Below are 19,652 nucleotides of genomic sequence, written 5' to 3' on the forward strand. Positions count from 1 at the left end.
AGCTTGTCCGCTCGACCTTCCTCTTGTCGTTTTTGTACGGGTGGCACGCACACACACGCACACACACGCACACACACGTGATGGTGAGTTTAGAGGTTGTACTGGTTTAAACTCTCAGGCATGAAGGTGTGTATCAGGGTGAAGCAGGGTGTTGGTGAACAGCATGGAGTCATCTTACCCTAAAAAAATAAAGGTTAAACAAACAAACACACACACACTCTACCTCACTCACACTCTCACACACACGCACACACACTTCTTCTTCTCAGACCGACAGCAGGAACTGTTCCTGCTCGGGCGGTTTCTTCACCCAGGTGCCGAGGCCTGTTTCCTGCAGAGACCTGAACCACTGCTGCTTCACTGTCTGGTAAGGACGCGCCGCCATCTTGGCCTCGCAGTACATGAGCTGGCGGTCGGCCGAGCCGGACACGTGGACTCCCAACTAGAGAGAGAGAGAGAGAGACAGAGAGAGAGAGAGAGAGCGAGTGATCGAGTGATCAGGAGTCAGATAAGAGGCACACACAGAGGAGCGCAGATATGAAGATAGTGGAAGAGAGGAATAAAGCAGGGGCACAGAGGCTAAAGGTTCTGTGTGTACGGAGGGGGGGGGGGAAGAGCGAGCAAAATAAAACGAATGAGCCGGCACAAATGCATTTGGGTGGGGTTGGGAGGTGGCGGGGGTGAGCGGGGTGAGGGGAGGGCGGACTTCAACAGCTGTGTAATCTCCCCATTTAAATTTCACAAGCAATTGAACATTCTCTGTGCTTTTTTGTGCATTCCTTTTGTCGCGAGGGGAAACAATGAAGATCGGCAGAGAGACAAGTGGAGAGAAAGAGAAAGAGAGAGCAAAAGTTTCTTTTGGAGATTAGTGCGACTGCTCTTGCGTGGCCATTATATACGGCGCACAGGGAGCACTTAGGGTGGGGGCCTCCTCGAGTACGTCTCCAAATAATTATGGTTTCATAGTCATTATGCTTTAACGGCTGCCATTTGGCGATGCAGGCAGTGTGTGTTACATAAAGTTTCAGAATGGAAATGAAAGTGCAGCGCGCGTGCGTGTGTGTGTGTGTGCTGCTGTTAAAAGATCTGCCGGTTTTTGATAAGCCGCATAGACAGCAGATGTTGCGGCTCTGACAAATGTATCTACGGCGGAAGGAAAAAAAAGGAAATTCCACATCTCCTCTACAGAGCGTTCACCTGCAGCCACACCGCTCCACCACGCCGCCTTTAATACACGTGTTTGTGCTTTTTCGGCGGGTGGATGTTGGCACAGGTCTCTGTAGTTAATGTTTCTGTTTTACTGAGAGTGTGTATTCTTGACGTCAGTGGAGCGCATATTGTTTTTGACAATAACTGAGTAATGCCTCTCGCTTTCCAGCAGAGGAGCTTTAGAGTAGAGTGGAGTGAAGAGGCACCACAGATACTTATTCACTGAACTACGTTGAGTACTGTTTAGGTTCATATTAATTCAATTCTACATCTTTATTTGTTCAGCAAACCAAAAGATACATTGTTGAAAGTGATTTTTAATTAACATTTAAATTGGAAGGACTTTTTAACAGTAGATATTTTGACATGGCAAACAAGCTAAGTAGGTGTAATTATAATATGAGTAATAGCTGCACTCCATAGAGGTGTGCTCTGGTCTTAAGCTCCTGGGACTCTTAACTGGAGTAGAGTTATCATTATGTTATTAGGTTCAGCTGCACTTTACTAACATAACTTAAGAGTTAAATGTGTCGTTGTCCTCATCATCACTACTGTAGGACTTGTTTCAATTATCTCAAGTCAGTCTGATCTTAGAAGTTGGGTTTGGCGGATGGCTCTAGATTCTACAATATCCATGAACCTCAGCCACCATTACTATAAAGAGGAGGCTAGTTAGAGGTGTAGAGAGCACTCCACAATAGTTTCTGAGTTCATCTGAAATTGTGAAAGTGAAGTGATTTAAGGTGCTTACATATATTATCAGGTTTCTATGAAGTGTGATCTTCAGCTTGGTGTGAGCAGCGCTGGCGCGAATCACTGTTTCTGACTGAAATGCTCCTTATGAGTTGTGCTCAACTTCACTAGCTTGTGCTTGTGAATATTTATCAAAGAACCAGACGTTATCTATTGCAACTTGGAAGCCTTGGAAGTCTGTTAACATGCAGAACATCAACTTATACCAGACACCTTCCAAAAATCCCTCTCACACGTTCTCTCTCTTTCCTGACTGATCAGTTTGAGCTCATTCCGCTCCGGTTTTAACTTGTCCTCACCTTACGGAACAGTCTGCTCCAGCGGGTGAAGAGGGCGTGCTTGCAGAGACGCGAGGGTGTTCCTGAGTCCCGTCTCCGTCCCGTGGCGGTGTTGACCACCTCCAACTGTGAGTCGCCCAGCGTCCAGTTGACACTCACGCATGAGGCCTTCCCCGCCTGCTGATACTCAGCACAGCTCAACCCTACAGGAGAAACACACACACAGGGCAGGTGGGGTCAACCTCTGCTGAATTCAAGCTATTCCCCCAACATGGGATGCAAATTAAAACAAAACAAATTCTAAAATTCATAGTTCAAACTGCACTTGTGAGTAAAAGCCAGCAAGTATCTGAGTGGACATTTGCAACTATGTGTTTTTCCTTTCAAACCTCCACTTAGTTGTTTTGTTTAACCTTCTTTTAACCTTTCCTCACTCTCTCCCTCAGGCTGATGGCAGGCATAAAGTTTTGCTGCTCCTGCAAAAACCCAAGTCAACCTGGGCCTGAAACTGCATGGCTGTTTATATGAAGCTTTGATATTCCCTCAGAGAGAGTGAGGTGAGGGCTATCAGGAACATTAGCTACCTGTTCTTGCCTTTGTGTGAGTGCTGGTCTGCTCTTGTGCTCCTGCAGTTAACAGTGTTTGAATATTGCTACATATGCATGTGGTAAATACCATCTCCAGTCACAAACATGAACCCTCTGTGTCTCTGACTCTGTCCCGCCCCCTCTACCTTCCTCTCCAAAATAATTAGCCTCGCTAGCAAAGAGCACAAAATGGTCAGTGGAGGAAAGTGAGAGAAAGACAGAGGTAGAGGGAAAGTGGAGGTGAGTGGCAGTCACATCGGGCTCCATGCAGAGAATTAGCTGTCTGCATTGAGAACACGGGTGCAGGCAGAGGTGCTGGGCCGGTGGCAGAAACAGAGCTGACAGCATGGTGAGAAACCAATGAAAGCTCGGCAAAAACGTCCTTGTGAGTTTGCCGAAGGTGTTTCATGGGAGCCTGTGACCAGCTTTCTGGTGCATTCTGGGTGAGTAAAATGGATAAGTTTTAATTTGGTGGTTGAGATTTCGAGAACATTTACCTACACAGCCCCGATCAGACAGAGCGACCCGCAACCTGCAAAACGCGAGGCACACTGCGCTGCCTTTTTTGTTTAAGCCTACAATTTTAAAAGAAGGGTAGCTTACTGCATTTTTTTAAACTGTTGCTAGGCAACAACTGAATTACCTGTCCTTCGCCTAACCATTATTTTGCTGTGAAATAAAATCACTCCAGCCCTGCTGTTCTTTTAACTCAAGCCATTCTGGGTGTCCTGCAAAAACTGCAAGAACCGGAAGTAAAAAAAACTTCACTCATTGAAAACTATTTCAAAAAGCTTATCTATCTGAAGCAGTATAACATGTTTGAATGTATGAACCACATACTGGTTGGGCTTGGAGTGAGAAAACAGGCCTGTCAGAGGTTATGAGTAGAAACTAAAAGGGACACGTTAAAGGTTTTCGTGGTTAACATTCATACTGCCGCAAAGGAATTAAATAGTTTGACATTTTGGAAAATATATTCATTTGCTTTCTTTCCAGGAGTTTTAGCAGGAAATTCACATCATGCACATAAACGTAGTAAATACACACGGCACGTATGAAGCTATTACTGCCAAAAGCCAGTTTAGCGTACAGACCAGCTTAGTTTTACTTAGTTTAACAAGTGATCAAGTAGTTTTGTTTTTATTGTTGAAGAAAAGACTAGTTTTAGGTTTTCATTTAGTTTTCATTTTAGTTTTAGTTTTCAGGCATCTGCCTGGAACTTTAGCCATTTCTAACTAATTGTGCGTCTAAAAACTTCCGCTATGCTGCCACCTCCTGGCACTAGCACGTTATCTCTAAGTCAAACTGAACACAGTAAAAATCAAGGGAGAAAGAAAACAAAAACAAAGCTGATTTTATCTGCAATTCTGTTTTGTTTTAGTTTGTTTTGTTCATTGTAGTTTTTAAATTTAGTTTTCAGTAAACAAAACTATTTTTTCACTACTGGTTTTAGTTTAAGTTTTATTTAACTATAATAAACCAGACTGGAAACAGTGAGCCTGAGTCTGAAGCTAATGGAATCCACAAACCAGCACTTTAAAGCTCACTCCCATAATCGCCCCAAAAAGTCAAACTATAAGTGTTAGTATTATAGAATAACAATAAAATAAAGGACTTGTAAAGAGTTTCTCCTCTGAGTATTAACTAAGCCTAAATCTAATAAAGCTGTTTACTATTAATTACACTACAACATGCTGCATTGTGTTTTAACATCCTGCTGAACACTCCACAGCTAGAGAAATGTCAGGTGTAATGTGACATACTGTCAGAAGTGTACTTTACATGTAGCATCTGTGCTAACAAAATCTGACAGCTAAGTGCCGTTTGAACATTATATCCACTCTAAATCTGTAAAACTGTCGTCAGAAGTGAGTGTCTTGGATGTCATCTTGACTTCCAAACCCAGTTATTTATTATATCATGCAATGTTAAAGGTACCTTCATAAAAATTCACCAGACGGATATTCTCTGTGACGGGTGAACAACAGTTGCCTCTGATCTTGCCGTCTGACAGACAGCTTGTTATAGTACAATACCTGATGTACAATACCACAATACATGCCTGCAGATCACCCCCCCCCCCCCCCCCCCTCTCTCTTGCCACACTCATTTTCGCATCTTCACTCTTCCATTCACCAATCTCAGCTCTTCTTTTCTCTAGCTCCTTGGAGGTGGAATGAATTGCCTGCCACAGTAACAATCCTCCTAGTCTCTTATTACCCATCTCTTCTCCCGTGTGCAGACGCACCTCTTTGAACAAAAGGCCCTCCTATCCATCCTGCCTTTTTCCCTTTCTCTCGCTCCATTCATGGCTCATTTGATCCCTTCAATGGACTTGACTCCTCTGTTTCTGTAATAGCCAATTTGATTTTTCCCTCATTGAAGACTTGATCAATTTCTCTTCTGGGAAGTGTTTTGGCAGACATGAAAGAAGCAGAATTAGAGCCTTTGGTTATGAGATGCATAACTGTACAGTACAGATACCTGCGGCTTAATATCTGAGGCTGCTGTAGAGTCACACATCACAACAGCCTGTGTGTTAATGTGTACACGTTGCATCTATGCTTGTGTGTGTAAAAATGGCAATTTGGTTTACTGGGTGGTTATATACTGTGCTGTTTTTCGGCACTACCCCCTGCCAAGAAATAGCACCACACACAACCCCCTGTAAAATCCCAGTGTCATTTTTACACCTTAGTATGTTGTGTGGATTAAACAATTATAATGTGTTAATTACTGAGCTTTAGAAGAGCTGGTAGGCAGATTTTACATTTAGACAGAGCCAGGCTAGCTGTGTCCCCCTGCTTCCAGTCTAAGCTAAGCTAAGCTAACCAGCTGCTTCATATTGACTGTACAGCCATGAGTTTGGTAACAATCTTCTCATCTGACTCTCAACAAGAAAGCAAATAAGTGTATTTTCCCAGTTCCTTTAAGCTCACCAGCAGCAGGAGTGGACTATAGTTCAGCTGCATGTTAAAATCAAGTTGCTCCTGATGTTAGATTCAGCTCCAATTTCATGTTTCATGGAGACACACATACAGTATCAGACCACAGAAGAAGTGTTTTATCTCAACTGGGAAAAATCTGAACTGTGAATGTGTGAAATTACATGAACCAAACAGAGTGAAGCTGTAAAACAAGCATGTGCATTCAACCGCAGAACAATCCGCTTTTTCTTGAGATCCAGCGGTGTTGGGCGACCATTATTAATATTGCCTTTATCTGCCGTTGCTCTCATTCTTCTTATCCCAAAACGATAAAGCCCCGCCACAGTTTCTGTTCACGCTGGGCTGGAATTGAACCACAGGATGAGAGTGAGGAAAGAGTCCATCCATCGATGTGTTTGTCCCTCGGGGTTCAGGTGGAGCTGCTTTGGCTGTGTGTGATAAGAGAGGGCCCTGCAATCCCCAGGAATTTCCTCTTGGGGTGTTGCTTTTAAATAACCCTGGAAACACAATAGCCAGGGAGCTCATCAGAGCCAATGAAAGGACAGAAGAGGTGATGAGAGGAGGCGGGTGGGGGGAGATACGTACATCTGAATGCAAGCAAAGCTCTCTTTTCCTTTTATTCTTTTCCTGCCTCACTGTCTCCCTCTCCTCCCCTCGCCTGTCTCTCTCTCTCTCTCTCTCTCTCCGTCTGAGCTCCCTTCTGATTGAATGACTGTCCGATAAGGGCTGTGATTACATTGATTTGGAGTGGGGCCATCTCCGCTGTCTGTCCATCTCCCTCCCTCCCCCTCTCCTTCCTTCACCTTCTACCCTTCAATAGACTGCAGCTACTCGAGGTACTGCAGGTGCACAGATCTGACAGTTTGGGACGTGTGCACGCACACAGTGAGGACACAATCATTGTGAAGCGTGTCAGAGGGGAGGGCAGAACGTTTGCTGCTGACTCTGTTTTGAGTAAAGAGGATGTCTGAGGGTAAAGGGGCACATCTATACCATTTGTCAACACGGATAACCCATAATACTAAGAAATAGTGTAAAGAACATTCTGCAGCATCTGTCATAAATAAACTGTACTTTCTGTGTGGTTTATTACAGATAAAGTGAATTACTTAACATTGTAAGTAATTATGAAGGATGAACAAATGAATCATACCTGACCACAAGTCTCCAATTATTAAGAGCAGCGTGTAATATCGGTTTCATTTGATCCAAAAGAAACTCCATCCCAGACATGTCAAATGATGCCATTCAAAAAGCGATAGAACAAATCGTGAGAAATGCTCGCCAAGGCGGTGGTCGAGGGAGTTCAATGATAAATTCAACTGCGGTTATCTCCACCAGAGGACAATTCAGTACAATTATCAATCTTGATGAGGATAGGCCTTGCAAAATATTCATCCTCATGGTACCCAATTACCCAGAGCCAGCAAAGTAAAGAGCTCCTATGCCCTTCAAGTGGTGCACACTCCAATCCTGACAAAAGTGTGGTAGATTTGGTATCAGATTTAGATTTAGATTTTACCAGTGTGTGCATTTGAGTTACATCATTTTTTTTAAAGCATTTCCTTGTAAGCGTTTGTTACCGCTTTTGTTCTTATCAACGATTCCCCGGCAACAAACTGTGTCCTACATCGCTGCGCGTCTCCATCGCTCAGCCGCTGCGACTGGCCTAGATCTGAAGTGACGGGCTGATGCAGTTTCTACAAGTTGGGTGTCATTCAGATCCTCTTCCAGCATTCATCTTCACTACAAACGAAAGCCTCAGGTCTCAGTGGAGCCCTGGAAGCAGACGTGCCAGACAACTTCTTAGTTGCTGCTTGTCTGGCTGGCACAATGTAACAGTAGAGAGGCACGGGTACGCGAGTTGGTTAAGCGGGCGCAGGCGTATGTGTGGGTGTGTGTGTGTGTGTGTGGGTGTTACATGTGGGATCTGTTGTGATTGATTTGGTCTGGAGCTGACATATTTCTTAAAAGGAATCACTGGAAATAAATGCTGTATAAATATGAGGACTGAGGACTCAAACACAGTCTGTCATTTAGCTGTAGAAAACAAAAATTGGGGCAAAAAACAACAAACCCTCCCAACTTTCATCATTTGGAAGCCACAGAGGATCCAACCAGGTCAATCAATCCAACCTACGAGTTCCTGGTTTCGTTAGCTTAAACACAGTGTGTGTATTTTCACTATGATTTAGAATAATCACATAATACAAATTCTCATTTTTCTGCAATTTAAGAGACGAGAACATGAAAATTAATGTTTTTCTTGTAGATCATTTACTCTGACGCTCTGTAGTAATGTAGCTTCATCAACTTAAGAAGAATGACCTTTAAAAAATTGTTAGTAATTTTCATCATACCGGATCACACGTTAAAAAAATAAGGGATTAAATCAACTAATTAGAGCTAATGTGACAAGGCTGACTCATAAATGATTCAGCTGAGTAAACGCATGTATCTGCTTTTAGCTGTAAGCCATCATAACAGTCTATATAAAGTTAAGTAAAGTTCAACATGTTATTTAATATCATAGTTCTTGTTAACTTTATGCAAAACTGCTGTAACCACAATATAATACTAGAGTCCTACAATGACTATAAAGTGCTAAATTACTATGAATCTAGCCATATAGCCAGTGGTCTACTGTAATAGATACACATGGATAATCAGGGTGTTTATATTACCATCAGTTATCAGGGAAGCTGACCAGAATCCAGTAATTTCAATCATATTTCTGGGATCAGGAGATTTGTTCATGGAAGTAGATAAATTCAACATTTTTGAACTTTCAAGAACAAATCACGCTTTTTCAATCATTTTAAACCCATCTTGATACAGCTGAGTTTTGAGGAAACAGAATCCAAAATTGACTATTTCGGAAGGCATGGCAAATCACATCCTGCTTCCACATCCTGGTATTAGGCTCCTAAAAAAAAGTGAATGTGCTCCTTCAATGCACTAAATCTACATCCTGCTGAGACATGTGTGACTGTCTGTGTCGTGGTCGTACCGCTGAGCAGGGGCTGGTTGCGTCTGTACGTGGTGGGCAGTGGGCCCAGTCGCTCCTGCCTCTGGTTCAGAACTCTACCCAGATGGCCCGTGTGGCGCAGGCTGCCTACGGTCACGCTCTGCAGGTACACCGGCTCCACAAAGTGGCTCAGCAACGCCCCCTGCAGGCCCAGGATGTTCCATCTGAAGGGAGAGTGGAGACAGGAGAGAGTGGGGGAAGAAGAAGTGCGGGAGGAGGAGGAGGAGGAGGAGGAGAAGAAGGGGATTAAATAGGGAGAGGGAAAAGGTGAGAAAGAAGAAAGATAAAGAAAAGAGCGCAGAATGGGATAAAGAGTGTTTATGATGATGAGGGCGAAACAGAAAGGAGGGGGAGTGGTGTGGAGAGGAAGACAGAAAGAGATAAAGACAGAGAGGAGGCAACAGTTGGAGGGAGGGAGGGAGGATATGTGGGAGGAGAGGCAGGATCAGGGGAGAAAAGGAGGCAAAAGGGAGGAGAGAGGCAGAGAGAGACCAATGTGAGAGCGTCAATGACAGGTAGAGACAATTTGATCATTATCTTGATGTGGGACGTGATGAATAACAGCCACTGGACTGACAACACACACACACACACACACACACACACACACACACACACACACACACACACACACACACACACACACACACACACACACACACACACACACACACACACACACACACACACACACACACACAAGCATAATGTGACAGACACACACTTTCCCTAATTTAGAGGCACCAACCATCACCACCACCACCAACAACAACACTGCCAAAGGTCAGTACATCAGCATTCATTACATGGAACAACACATTAGCTTGTGTGCATTCATCAGTGCCATTGAGGTTAATGCACTGCTCGGGGCTTCAGGCAAGCTTCCGTCGACTGCTCAGTGTGAGGGCGATCACCTCGGGCTTTGTGTGGGGAGATCCACGAGTGACACAGAATCACTGTGGGGCTAATCCTGCCAGCCACACTGATGCCTGATACTGTAGCCAGCTGGTCATGTGCCACCTACTGTTGGAATCTCCTCTATTTAAGCAGCAGATGTTAATTTATGGATGGAAAATGATAATTACCGTGTTTATTATCATTCCTGCCCTTGATAAAGCGAGAGGCAGCCTGCTGTGTACCTGAGCTGTGTACTCTCCGGCGAGTCGGACTAATGAACTTATGCGAGGCACAATCAGAGCCTCGACATTATGCTACTAATTTTTCCATCATTGTTCTTTTTGTTAATCAATGTCTCTTTATTATGGATGCAATTACAGTAGCTGCCTGGTTTTTGTTTTTTCCCCCCCTTGTGGACTTAATAATCACTCATTACAGCTTCTTTCGCTTCCCCGGCAGTCAATTAACATCAACGGCTTTCAGGGAATCACTGAACGGGCTCACGAAGCAGCGGACGTCTGCCTATGCTTTACCTGCAATCTGTCGTCAAGATCTGTCCTTCCCTCCCAAACAAAGAAGAGCTTTGTTCAAATGTGCACACACACACAAGTTTCCGTAGCTGTCCTTCTTATGACCTACCTAATCTAAACCTTAACTCTGACCTTAAAGGTGCAGTGTGTAGAATATAGTGACATCTAGTGGAATGGACTTAGCAGTATAATATTCATAGTTGTGTTTTATCTTTTATATAATCACGTGCAAATAAGAATCATTGTGTTTTCATGATCTTAGATTGAGTCCTTTATATCTACATAGGGAGCAGGTCCTCTTACACAGAGCCCACCATGTTTCTACGGTAGCCCAGAATGGACAAACCAAACACTGGCTCTAGAGAGGGCCTTTCGCATCTTTTGTGAGTATCGTGGCCACCGTAACTTATACTATATACTTAAAAGAGTGGGGTGCGGCGTATTGTGTTGGTTGCAGTCTGGAAGCTCACCAGTAGATATCACTAAATATTACACACTGGTCCTTTAACCTGACCTCAATTCACATCTTATCCCTATAACCAGGACCTCAAAAATGATGTTTTGCATGATTAGGACCAGGCTATGGTCCCCATTAGGTCTACTAGTCCCGACAATGTTGGTGTTTTTACCGGAAAAAGTCCCAATGAGGTAAGAGATACACACACACACACACACACACACACACACACACACACACACACACACACACACACACACACACACACACACACACACACACACACACACACACACACACACACACACACACACACACCAGAAATAGTTTAGCCTGAAATATTAATTTACCCCGAAAGCGACACCGTGAATCAGAAACATCTTCTAATCTCATGCAAGAAAAGACAGCCATCTGGCTTGGGTGCGTGAATTTAAAGAGAGGAGCAGGGAGAGACCTCTTCTCTCTCTCACTCTCTCTCTCTCTCTGTCTGTCTCTCTTCATCTATCCTTTCTTCTCTCCCTCGGTAAACGCCGACCATTAAAGTAATGTGTTCATCTGCATAAAATGGCGATGGAATGGAGAACATCATCGTACTATGAAAGCCATTTAGGCCCCTCAATTAAATCCAGCTGTCAACTTAGAATCAAATATTAGCACAGGAGCGTCATCCTGGCGCCAACTCTCTGCCTGGCTCAAGAAAACAGAATGAGTGATCATCAGGTGAAGCGATGATGGCTGTAATCAAAGATGTAAATGATTAGAGCAAAGATCCTAAAAATCCCCTTTGGTCAGACCTGAACCAACCGTAATAAAGTGCAGGGACTGAAGGAAGTGGGGAAATAAAAAAGTAATGGGAGCTAGCAAAATGAGTGTGACAGAGGACAAAAGGAGTATCCAGGGGATCACTTTAAGATTGCAGCAGTGTGTGTGTGTGTGTGTGTGTGTTAAGTCTGCGGTCCTGAGCTCCTCTCAGTTCCACCCTCCACCCTGACCTTGATAAACTGGCCCTCGGTGACCCACTCACTTTAACGATGGCCACCGATCATTTACAGCGATATATAAAAAAAAAAAAAAAAAAACGGAAAGAGGAGTGCTGTGGAGCAAAGAGAACGCGTGTGCCGTCTGGCCTGGTTGGATGGAGGGAGGTGATGGTGGGAGGGAAGAAAAGCAGGTTGTCCCTTCTTTCCCTCCCCCGTCACTCTATTTTTTTGTAAAGTAATTGCTTTCACCCCCGTTGGTGACCTGGGTAGATTTAATCACACCATCTCCAGCCCTGGCCAACTGAATCAAATTGGTCAAATTAACAGCGGCTCCACAGGAGAAGGGTTCACCTCTCTCTCTCTCTGTGTGTGTGTGTGTGTTTGTGCCAAAACACACACACACACACACACACACACACACACACACACACACACACACACACACACACACACACACACACACACACACACACACACACACACACACACACACACACACACACACACACGGCTCAGCTGTGGTCCTGTATGGCTCAGTTGGCACAGTGCGGTGCTTACTAAGCTGAATTCATGGGTTCAGTTCCTGGTGAGGCCCAGTCATGGCACAAAAACACTAGCTATATTAGAAATTGATTTCAGAAAATGCAATGTCGAGGCTGGAAGTGTTATAAGTAACTACAATTTGAGTCGTACTATTTTCAGATTTCTTTTGCTTTTGCATTAAAATGATTTACTTCATCATTTTACCTGAAACACTGTGTAATTATTCAGTATCAATATGTACATTTCACACACAGTGCAACCACAGTCTGATCTGCTGGCCACTGAGCAGCTCCACTGGGCAGGTGGGGTTAAGGGCCTTGCTCAAGGGCACCTCAGTGGTGGTAATGAGGGGGGGCAAGTGCTGCTTGTTTACTTAATTAAAGGCATTTGTAGCTCACAGAGGGTCAAAGTGCCTGCAGGTGTAGATATTGTGTGATATGAAAAAGAAGCAAATAACATGTTATTTTATTCAAATCATCAGGTATCATCTCCAATAATTTACAACATATAGTTAAACAAATGATATCACTGTGCATGTGTGCGACTCCCTCTGCCTGTAAAGATACTCCAGTGTGTACACACCGATGTTTTTGCTCTTCACACGTGAAGACAGTGTGAAAACGGAGGCGGAAGAGCAAAGCTGTCGTGATGTAGTGTTGCCGTCTGTCTTGAGCTGGCTTGCCAACGTTGCATTCGATACATTGGAAATTTTAAAAATATACACATTGTGTCATCTAGTACTGTTACCATCAGTTTCCATCTATCACCAAATATCATTTGTTTTTGCTTCATAATAAATCACCAACGCTAGAAAAAGATTACATACAATTCATGGGAAAATCTTTAGTACAGCGATATTATCTTTACATTTAAGCACATACCTGGAATAAATAAAGAGACCACAGTGGGTGAGGGCTTGTGTGACTAATATGTTATCTGGTTGAGAGTGAGCCCTACAGATCTGGAGATTAGAACAATGACGTGATTAATACACTAATTCATTAGAATGGGATTAGCTGCTGAAATCACATATGGGAAATCAATAGTCTCCACCTGGACTATCAAAGATGACACATACAGCGTGGCTCATGGTAACACACACACACACACACGCGTGCATGCAGACAGATGCACTCAGGTAAATATCAGACAAATCTATACCAGGCTCATAACGCACATTTGGAAATGCTTTATGTAAACAGAGATCACTTCTTCTCATAAGAAAGCTAATCTCTTAATAAAGTTAACCCTTCCACCAATCCTGTCTTTTTGTGCTAAGGCAAGAGACACAGGTGAAGGCAGCGATGTGTTGATTACGTGGTTTGTTGGGTGTTTATATGTTCACCTTTACAACAAAATCCACCATCTAACCCTAACCCGATAATAATTGCCATGCGCAGAGAAAACTTAGCAGTAGAATATGTTGAACTCCACTGACTCAATCTACCTGGGATCAATGCCCAAACTTAAATTAAACACTCCAAATGTAGAAATTCATTTTTATTGGAGAAACAGAGGCAATTAAAGCAGCATCAAACAAGATTTTTAGTCAAATGTGTGGCTCCAGACTTCAATAGTCCCATATTAAACCTGCAGGCCTGCTCCATCTCAACAAAAGCCAGCAAGGACAACACTTAATCTGATCAGGATCAGATCAGATTATCAGTTCCCACTCACCAAGAGAGATAAATATAAATATAAATGTTCAGTACTGGATATTCAGTGTGGCATCATAGCAGAAAGGCACTTTTGTTTGATTTAGTTTTGAAGCCGATTAACAGACAGTTTAATCAATAAATGAAAGTTTTCATTTTGAACAGAAAGAGTGCAAAAATAACTCAAATTCTAACCTGGTGATCTTGTCAGTGCAGGACATGGTGATGAGCTGCTCGCCCTGTAAAACACCGTCCCAAGTCTGGACGGGCCCCCGGCACCGCACCGGCACTGTCCCCTCGCCGGACTCGATTTTGGTCCGCAGGTGGCTGCGGTGCTTCCTCATGAGGTGTCTGCTACTGTGTACTGCAAACAGCACACATACAAGCACAGACTCAGTGTCATCATCACTCTGCATTATGTCATTTCTCATTACACGGCTTTACTAGATACTCAATTTAATCACCCAGTTAAATCTTTTATTGCTAAATAACACAAAGCTGTACAAATATAATCATGTCAATCAGCAGTCAAGAAATCTGATTCATTTAGTGGATTTCTGATCGTATTAACTTAGAATAGATTATAACAGAAAGTCATCAGCTTTTAATATATTAAAGAAAATTCCCCATTGTATTGTACACATTAGTGTTTCATTGTCTGCATAATCAGGGATGGTCCTCAGCTACTAATAATTGGTGTTCATGTGTAACTGGCTGCATGTATTCAAAAGTTATCCAATGTTATGATGGGCAAAGAGAAAACATTATTGGTATATATTCAAATAAGGCCACAGGTTCAGTTTACAATACTTTGAATAAATCTGTCTGGCTACATAAAAATAGAAATCTATTCAATAATACATTCATTTCCACTGAAAGACAAATATTGCAATTATTTTCAAAATGACAGTTTAAATGAGGGTATTAGCTTCTTTTGAGGGATTCAACATATTGTCATGGAACTGTTGACTGCCTAATACAATCCACTTTTTCCACAGCTGTCCAATGAAGGCAGAAGGTTTCTCTGTGCTCAGTTTAAGGCGTGTATGGATTTGGCCATTATGGAAGTTGAGGCTTCCAGTGCATAAACACTGAAGTAGGAGATATCTTGTGTTTAATAGTTAAGCTTCTGAAATGAATTATACTTGCATTTCTAGTCTCAATGATGGAGAATAAGTAGATTAAAGCTGCAACCATTAGACAATGAATTGATTAGTTGTCAACTACTATATTAATTGGCAACTATTTTGATAATAATCAAACATTTGAAGTTTTTTTTAAAAGACAAAAACTGAAGTGATCATTGATGTGTTTTGTGGGAAAACCAAATCAATCATTTACAGTGGAGTATTTCTATATGCCTTAAAATGTGTGGAGGGGATCTTTAATGAGGAAGGATTTGACTAGACTGAAGCTGGATGTATGATGTTTTGGAGGGAAGAAACACCATTTCTCTACTAAGTACATTCAGTATTGTATAATGGTATTGTATGTTAATCACTCTCATGTGGTTTTCTGTAAATATAGAGCAGCATGACCTCTGCAGGCACTAATAATGTAAACAGAATCTCCTCACTTTGAGGAAGAATGAGACATTCAAACAGCATGGGATAAATAAAAGATTACGCTTTTCCTGCTCCCTCTAAAATAACAATATGCATATCTCCCTAATATGGTGTCAAAGTGTGGATAAGAACTGTTCTTATTTTAACGACCTCTCATTTCTTCAGGCTTAAAACCCTCCTCACTAGTCTCTTCCATTCCCTCTCTTGCTCCATGGCTGTTGCTTCAGCTGATGTGACAGCTTCTAAAAATTAAGCCCCGACTTCCAGCTCAGAAATGTTTTTAAGAACAAGTCAGGAAAAAGGTACTAAGTAATTTTGTAATCTCCGAGAGCACAGAGCAGAACATTTAAAAGGTTTAATGACCAAAAACGTCAAGTTCAAAGGCTTCTCCGATGACAGCTTCGTCTTTTTCTCCCTCCATCCCTTCTGGTTTCATGAAAACCTCCACATATATTTTACTGTAGCACATACTCTGTTTCAGAGGGCCATTTTACTAACTTTGTCAGGCTCAGCCGTTATTAAGCAGTAGCTTCAGTCTGAAATGAAAGGAAGGGGGAAATATATACATTCTACTGATGGAAACTGCAGTCCAGATTACATTTCTTGTACTTGTAGGCCGGCAGAAAAATGCTGGGCCAATCATCTAAATGAATATACAATTTTTTTCTCAGTGGGTAAGCAATAAAATGTCATCTAGTCAGCACAGTGTGGCTGAAAGAGGCCAAAGACAGAATGTAACATGAAAAGGATGCCAGCTTCTTGACAGTGTCAAAAAAAAAAAAAAAAAAAAAAAAAAAAAAAAAGTAGGGCAGTGGATTTCAGAATATCTACTAGGGAAAATGGTCACTGTATAAACCTGAGAGAAAGTATGACATGAAGATATTAAATAGATGTGTATGTGTGTATAGAAATAGCTTTTTTATATTCATTATATATTTGGAGAACAAAAGAAACAGAAGGGCTTTAGGTCTTACGGTCAGTGGTGATTTCATATGGCGAGTTGAGTCTCCCGTCCCCACACGGTGAGGTACTGATGTACATGTGGAAATGGATGTTGTCTCTTAACCTGTAGCTGCACTCCTTGTGCCGCACAAATATCGACTCCTCCCAGTCTTCTGGCCTTTTACTTTTGGTGGTGAAAAAGAGAAAAGGCGAGAAAAAAAAAGGGGGGGGGGGGGACAACGAGAATGAGGCAGACTGATGAGAAAGGTGGCACCATTCATCACAGCATAGGAAATAGATTTCCACTTTTCTTTTGCAATGATGAAGTGAGGCAGAGGCAGAGAGAGACGGACACTGGCCCTCTCTCTGACCACAGCCTATTCTCCTGCTGTCACACATACGACTGGACATTACTCAGGCTGTCCAAATATCTCAGGGGAAACAGGAGAGAGTGAGTTTAACCTGCTGGTCTACAGATTTAAATCATACCAGACCCATTATGAAGGTCAACTGAAGATTTTGCTGGGTGCAAATCATGGCTAAATATAAGTTAACATGATAATAATATGAGAAATTTGTTCAGTGATGTGAGGGTGTGAATAATGGCATTGGAAATAAACGTTAATAGTTTGATAGCCTTTGTTAAGGTGTGTTCAGACAGAGTTGAAGACAGAAAATTCCCCCTCAGCAGAGCATACTGAGGTGAAAATTAGCAGGCGTAAGTTAAAATGATTTCACCTTTAGTAAAAAACGTACACTTATCCAGTGTATTCATAATAATAACAATAATACACTTTATTTATAGCACTTTAAAATTTTAATAAGACAGGACGTAACAAAGAACTGGAGTCCTGAGGTCAGACAGGCTTGCAACGACCACACAAGCTTTTTACATGTATTGTTAGCTAGCTGGCATTGTAGCTAACGTACATTGTTAGCTAGCTAACGTGATAGCTAACATCTGTACATTGGCTGTTTGGGGTAAATAAATAGATGACACAAAACAGCCCAGCAGTCAAATTTGCAAAAATACATTTGGCTTTCTGTCTGAACACAACTTCAATAGTGGCAACTGTCTTCTATCTGCTCATACACTGAAACAAGACAGACTAATTGACATGATCTAAATACAAATTACAGATTAGTGATAAAATATGAGATTGCAGTCAAATGTGTTAAGACAGCTGAACCAGAAGTACAGAAAAGTTGTTTTCCATACATTGTTCAGTGAGCTAAATGGCAGACTAACGGACACATGGTCCAACTTGAAAATCAGTTTATAAAACTGGGTCATTGTTTGACAGGCTGAGAGCAGGAATGAGGCATTCATCACTCATGCACACATTAGATATGATATATTTAAACTTCCCATCACAATGCAAAGCACGACTACACTCTTTATATAACCTCTCCTCTGTCTCCAATGTCCTTTCACAGAGTGTAAATATGGCAGTTCTGGCATTTTGTTTGGTCATTTCATTATGAGTTATCTTCCCCATTAGCCATTTTACTCAGCCGCAAAGTCTCTGTTCCTGCCATCCAGCATTGTGCTAAGACAAAAAGTCAGTGCTATGTATGCAAATATGACATTCACCATCTAGACTTCTAGCCAGTAATCTGATGAATCAACCTTGCCATCGAGTTCCTCGGGGGAACTTGAAAAAACATAATATATGCTTACACACCGGAGGCAGTTAGGAGTCAAACTCATCAAGGCTGTCTCTTGATACTGGCAAAAAATCTTGGTGAGAGTTTGTGTGCATCAGAGCACACTGTACAGGTTGCAAAGGCACATAAAACAGCTACACTTAAAAAAGTGCTAAAAACAAATAGGCCATTGAGACCCCGAGCTGAACCAGTTGAGTGTGTGATAATATGCTTAGTTAGCTGGAGAGAACAGCGCACATATGGCTCGTTGATTATTGAAAAGTCTCTGGTGAACAAAGCTCTGCGGTTTTCCACAGTTTATTATAGAGGTACTGCAGTGGGATGTCACACCAAACAAGACATTTAATAGAATTAAATGTCTTTTTTGGTAGCCAAAATGACCCCAGTAATAGAAGCTGTAGCACCTCTACAACATCAACTGGATTCACAGAGATGATTTTAGAGGCAAATCTTCTTGTCACACTGGGGAATCAATGAACCACCCCACAAATTCACCTAGCATAGTCTCTTTATTTTCATATTGGCCTTTTGGCTAAAGGAGAAGTATATTCTCCTACCTGCATATGGTTGGCAAAGAAGCATGGGATGAAGGTGGTTGATTGGTTTATAACAAGCCAGCCTTCCATATCAACTAGTCATAGTGAGTATTATCTGTCAGCAAGTTAAGAATGTAAATACCACAGGGATTCAATACTGCAGACAGTGTATGTACTGTGTGTCTTAAACATACAACAAAAGATAGATCTATTACCTCAAGAAGAGCTCAAGTTGAGAGTAGAGGAAGCGTAGCAGCGATCTGCGGGCTGTGACTTCAGCGTGACAGTCGTTGACAACTTGTCCCTGGTCACTCAGATACTCCCCGTTGATACACTTGGTGCCCGTGGATAATGCCACCACCTGGGCGTGCCTCAGGTCCAGACCTGTTAACAATTGAAAGACAAATGTTCACTGTATTGTGCTCGTCATACGTTCCATTGAGCACATCGATTCCTCAATCCAGGAGCTTAATGGTAACCCTCAGCATCTAACATCTAATGCATGTCCTTTTTCACCTTTCTGTCTGCGGGAGATATTTTGTCATCATTAAGAAAAAAGTCGCAGAAAGAACAGACCTTCACAAAGAAAGAAAAAAAACCTTACATTTCTTTAATTACTAAATTACACACTAAAATAAAACCACTACACAACTCTTAACAGGAATAGATGGATGGAAAAATGAACTATAAAATGAAGTTGGTCATGTCTAAAACTTTATCAGACAAAGTGGGAGAGTTCCCACTTGTACACAGGGAAAAAAAGACCAAAAACTCAAAGGCGAACAGAGTGAAAAGGTCATTCTCGCTAAGTTTGGTTTATTTCAGTCTCCACAGTTCTCTGAGTAGCATGAGAGTCCCTTCAGAAGTTCCTATCAAACTACAGCAGCCAGGATTAGCTGGATCCAAGGAGTGAGAGAGTGCGCGGTCCTCCACCTATAAACTGGGCTGGAACTTCTTTGTCATAACACAAGAGCAAAGAGTATGGCCTTGTGAGATGCTCACAAACGCCTCATACTCTCTATATTAAGTCTAAAACCAGCAAAAAGAAGAACGACACTTTTTACAAATGCCTGTGG

At 42.2% G+C, this 19,652-nt stretch overlaps 1 protein-coding gene across 1 annotated transcript in view; it reads right to left on the reverse strand.

The window, feature by feature from the left end:
* Window positions 1–265: 265 nt before the first annotated feature.
* The window catches only part of adarb2 (adenosine deaminase RNA specific B2 (inactive)), a 167,945-nt gene continuing 148,558 nt past the window's right edge, over window positions 266–19,652 (reverse strand). Inside the window, exons 5-10 of the mRNA XM_053342049.1 lie at window positions 18,792–18,960; window positions 16,405–16,556; window positions 14,061–14,229; window positions 8,786–8,967; window positions 2,262–2,443; window positions 266–442 (exon numbers count right to left, since the gene is read on the reverse strand). Coding sequence (XP_053198024.1) covers window positions 266–442; window positions 2,262–2,443; window positions 8,786–8,967; window positions 14,061–14,229; window positions 16,405–16,556; window positions 18,792–18,960 — 1,031 coding nt within the window. The remainder of the gene's footprint in view (window positions 443–2,261; window positions 2,444–8,785; window positions 8,968–14,060; window positions 14,230–16,404; window positions 16,557–18,791; window positions 18,961–19,652) is intronic.

Source organism: Scomber japonicus, chromosome 21, assembly GCF_027409825.1.
Source record: "Scomber japonicus isolate fScoJap1 chromosome 21, fScoJap1.pri, whole genome shotgun sequence".
In the NCBI taxonomy this organism is placed as follows: Eukaryota; Metazoa; Chordata; class Actinopteri; order Scombriformes; family Scombridae; genus Scomber; species Scomber japonicus.